Source organism: Trachymyrmex cornetzi, unplaced genomic scaffold (genome assembly GCF_001594075.2).
Source record: "Trachymyrmex cornetzi isolate Tcor2-1 unplaced genomic scaffold, Tcor1.1 scaffold877, whole genome shotgun sequence".
In the NCBI taxonomy this organism is placed as follows: Eukaryota; Metazoa; Arthropoda; class Insecta; order Hymenoptera; family Formicidae; genus Trachymyrmex; species Trachymyrmex cornetzi.
The window spans coordinates 187,625-192,394 of NW_017300220.1; the positions used below are offsets into that span (position 1 = coordinate 187,625).

At 37.2% G+C, this 4,770-nt stretch overlaps 1 protein-coding gene across 1 annotated transcript in view; it reads left to right on the forward strand.

Annotated features, from left to right (window-relative positions):
- The first annotated feature begins 654 nt into the window (after positions 1-654).
- The window catches only part of LOC108769224 (protein FAM117B), an 8,268-nt gene continuing 4,152 nt past the window's right edge, over positions 655-4,770 (forward strand). The window contains exons 1-7 of the mRNA XM_018520088.1: positions 655-1,696; positions 2,764-2,872; positions 2,999-3,099; positions 3,191-3,333; positions 3,413-3,579; positions 3,989-4,118; positions 4,535-4,615. Of these exons, the coding sequence (XP_018375590.1) occupies positions 1,398-1,696; positions 2,764-2,872; positions 2,999-3,099; positions 3,191-3,333; positions 3,413-3,579; positions 3,989-4,118; positions 4,535-4,615 (1,030 nt within the window). The 5' untranslated portion in view covers positions 655-1,397. The remainder of the gene's footprint in view (positions 1,697-2,763; positions 2,873-2,998; positions 3,100-3,190; positions 3,334-3,412; positions 3,580-3,988; positions 4,119-4,534; positions 4,616-4,770) is intronic.

Below are 4,770 nucleotides of genomic sequence, written 5' to 3' on the forward strand. Positions count from 1 at the left end.
GAGGAAAATTTTCGAAATATATAATACAACGCACACACACACATATACTATGGTATATAGAAAATATTTCTATAGTATATAGAAAATCTTTCTTGAAGAGTACATGTTTTGGAATGTAGCTTCAATAGATAACGTATAAGATTATTAAATATACAATTATTTAAGCATTCGTTATAATTGGAATATACAATTTTAGGAAAGAGATATTTTATTTTGTTTAACAATGATATTGAATTGTTCGTATAAATTTTTAATTATAAAATATAAAATTCCCAGTAATTTAATCGATAATTAACTTACCAAATATCTGTAATAGTTTGTTATTTTGTTTAACATTGGAATTGAATCGTTGCATATTTATTAAATCAAGATATAAAATAATAATATTTATACGAATTATTTTAAATTATAAATCCTTTTTTTTTAAATATTCTTAAAGATAACTTCAATCAATAATTCTCAGTAATTTAATCGGCGATTATCAAATAATATCTGCAATATTTTGTTAAAGAATTAGCATGAATAGATTAATTTTTCTGTTTGATAAAACAGAAAAAAAGAGTAGTGGAGATCATAGACGGCAAATTATGTAGAAATTTCACTGCAAGTAATTCAAATCAAATAAAATTAATGAGAATTTGACCGAATAGCTGTCGTGCCGTCACGCTACGCCGTCTTTAAACAGACTGCTCTGGACTGCTCCGAGCCGAGCGACTATCACGATCACGCGGTCGCAAAGTAGTAAGTATACCCGGCTAGCGAGTAACGCGTAGGAGTTCACGTCCCTGAGTGTGCGAGAGAGACGGGTCGTCGGTGTGGGAGGGAGCGAGACACCGATAGGACGCTAGCTACTACACTCGCCACGGTGCTGGCTGCTACGGTGGTAGTGAATGGAACGCGGTATGCCGCACGTCCTCGCGTAGTACAACGCTCCGAACGCTCCGCGGGTGCCGCGCCACCAATGGCCAGCGAGTACGGGCGGTCACGTGACGCGCGTGCCGAGCCAGCAGTAGAACATTGCAAATGACAAGACGCGTAGAGCATTGTCGTCGCGCTGCCGTTGCCGCCGTCGTCGCCGTCGCCGTCGACCTATCGTACTTCTCGGGAATACCTCCGGCCGTCGCGCAGAAAATCATCCCCTTGGTAATAGCGCTTAGCGCAGGTGCCTCCACGTCGGGACGCCAGGCGTCCCTGAAGCAGTCCGTAGTCGTAATCGGTTGCGCGCGCGACTCATCAGGAGCTCCCGCGCCCTGAGAGAAAGAGCGGCCGCCAGCCAAGGAGGAAGCCGCCAGGTGCGCGTCCGGTTCGGTCCGCGCGTGCGGATCCGCGATTCGTCGTCGTCGTCACCATCGCCGTCGTCGTCGACACCGTTGTCGTTACGTGAAAGTGAAGAGAAGATGTCGAGCTCGCAGCGTATGCGAAAATCCTCGCCATGCTCGAAGCAGGGCCCGATGCGCGCCACCCTGCCCGTGAGCTCGCTGATGAGACAGGGCCGGCAGAGCAGCAGCCTCCGCAAGAGCAACAGCAACAGTCCCACCGTCTCGCCGACGAACGCGGCCGTCTGGCGGGCGCGCATCTCGCCGGAGACGTCGTCTTCCTCGGGACAGCGGAGCCCCGGATCCCTGTCCTACAAAGGTACGATCACCCCCCCCCCCTCTCCCCCTCCCCTCCTTCTGTGGACTTGTTCTTTGTGCTCGTGGAGTTTTGCTCGAGGAACACGTATTTGCACGCGTGACCCCGGAGTGGACACCGGAGTCGTTACCACGGACGAATATTTGTCCTAATGATGATGACTCCGGAGCTCGAAGGGATTACTGGTACTGTTCTTGTTACTTGTCCTTCGAAGGATATGTATCCCTGGAGATTCTGGTCCAGTTGAGAAATACGTAAATCCTGGAGTGCTCTGTGCAAACTTAATATTTGTTAAAGAAGCATTTTTCTCATAGGCCGTCTCTTGCATTACCATTGTCTAAGATATGTAAGTTGGAGAGTTGTGTTTACTGCAAGTGGGAGATGTTGTGTCTGATTGAAATATTTCTCAATCCTCAAATTGTTTACACTTTGACAAGGTTCTCTTTTTTTTTATTATTCGCGATATAGAATAAAAAAACATATAAGAGAATGATTCGTAAGCTATGTTTATTATCGTCTTTGACTCAGTAGCAAAAGTTTTCTATTATTGTTGAACCAAATTTACAAAATGATGGAAAATGTTTTTTTTTCATACAATTGAATTATTATTTTCCACATTTGTTTATAAATGTTGCCTGGTAAATATCTGAATTTTGTTTTTGTTAATATGTATTTACTATGTTATAACATCACGCTTATAACTTTGTTTATACTTAATTCATAGATTGTGTTTTGATTACTCACAATTATACATAATTATACACTTTTCAATTGTTTTGAAGAATAAGAATTTTTATTTTTGAGGAGCCTATAAGTAATTTACTCTTATTCCTGTATTGCTACATATGCATCACAACTACAGTAACCGAAGATACATTTTTAGTTCGGTTACACTATTATTTTCGTATTTATGTTTCTTATTATTTTATTTAACAAATACACTTATTAGTTTATTCCAGCAACCGAAATAATATACTTATAGTTCGGTCTGGTGCATGTGTATATATATCTTGTACCTTAATCTTACAGTTTACTAATTTCAGACTGGACTTCTTTATGTTATTGCCTTCTTACTTCTGTTTTTACCTCTATATTTTTAAATTAATATTATATATATATATATATATAAAGCCAGAGCATTCGACGGACAGCATCTCTAGATACTATCTATTTGAAAGGGCAATGGCCACGTGACTCCTATTACATGCATTCCAGTCTTCTGGTAGATAAATCCACTCAGGCGAGTAAACTTTGCTTCTTCCTAAGAACTATGTATAAAAACTTAAGTGATGTTATGTTTGTGTTACATAAAACTTATTTAGCATTTATTTCATTTAATTCACAATATCTTTTACTTTTATCATAGACGGAAGAATGTTCCAATGAGCCAAGAAAAATGCATACTCGTCATCCCACAGAACAAACTGTCACTGATGAGAAATTGGAGAAGAATTACTTCAGGCATCGGTATGTGTTTATATTATTGATTATGTCTTCTTTTTATTTTGTATGTTTATTGGAAAATCTACACGCTGTTCCTTATACATTTTTCTCGCAGATTACAACGTACAAATAAGGAAGGTACTAGCAGTAGAGAGCGAACAGCGGCATTCGGGCTAATAATGCCAGGTGGCCCACCACCCGCACTTCCTGGAGATCATTCGGTACTTTTGCCCAGTATTGCTTCACAGACATCCATGCGTAAGTAATTATCTGAAAGCTCTTTGTTCTTTACAAGATCAATTAAACAGTACGCATTTAATATATGTTATTTTTGTAGACAATCAATTTAGTTTGAGTACAAAAGCAAGTCCCATGAATATCCCAGTAAAACCAATAAGGCCTCCAATGCGTTCATCTATCGAAGGACTCAATCAGGAAATAGAAGGACTTGTGCTCAAAAATACAGCCAATAACAGTGATGCAGACCATCCAGTAGAAGACAAGGTAATGTACAAAATTACCAGTGTTATTAGTTAATAGAATTTGATATTTTAAGGCAGAATAAAAATTTTAATTTGCCATTTATCAATGTGTTCTTTGAAAAAAGATAGAAATCTTGTTTTGAAATGCACTTAAAATTGTGTTCCATCTTGAATATTATTTTTGCTATGAGTATTTATATCTATATGTAATGTTTTTTTATCTTGAATACTTATATTATTATTTTTAAATACTGAAAATGTGTGTACATTTATATCATTAATTACTACAAAATATCTTGTAAGATGATATAAAAGTTTCAAATTTACATTTTTCGCAAAATAGGAATTTTTAATTTAGTTTTTTAGGAATTTTTTTAGCCTTTGTTTTATATGAGATTTCGATGATAAATATGAAACTTTTCTTTCTTTAGTATGCACGATATCGCGAGCAAATCACACCCGAAGGACATCGCGCCCCTCTAGCAGACTTATTGCGGGCTACTCGGAGTGTCAACACACAAACACCGGCTACTGACCTTCCCTCCAGTTCTTATTCTTCAGGTAAATTATGCGATGATGTCTTTGTTGATTGATTTCGAAGTATACATGATGGTTGTACATAATTACAACGATTGTTACAAATATGCAACAGATTTGCAACTAATGAGCTCTTTAAAAAATAGCTGGGTAATGATAAAAAAATCATACTATTTTAACATTATATTTACTCTATACATAAAATGAATCTCTTAAGTGGAAAAGTAATAAAACTACGTAAAAAAAGAAGTGAAACATATCGAATCAAATTTCTCTACAGGAAAATTTATTTTCAAGAAAGTATAAAATTATATCGTATTAAAAAATTTTATCGCTAATCAAACAACTATAGCTTGTATATACACATACATATATTCTTTCTGGTTAAATACAACAATATAAATAACACACTAACTAAAGGTGTGTGCCTGTTGAGACAGGCCCTCCATCTAGGAATTCTGAGTCTCCGCTGATTCCTGGTGTTATGGATGCATCCCGTCCGCCTAGCGATCTCTTACAAGGTTGGAGCATTTGCGGAAAAATTTGATTTTTCGTTTTCACAGATCTCATTTAACAAATTTGTTTGTCTTTAATCCCTTCGATATTATTGATATTATACATTTAATGATTTATATGTATCTATACGTATATAAATATATATATATATATATATATG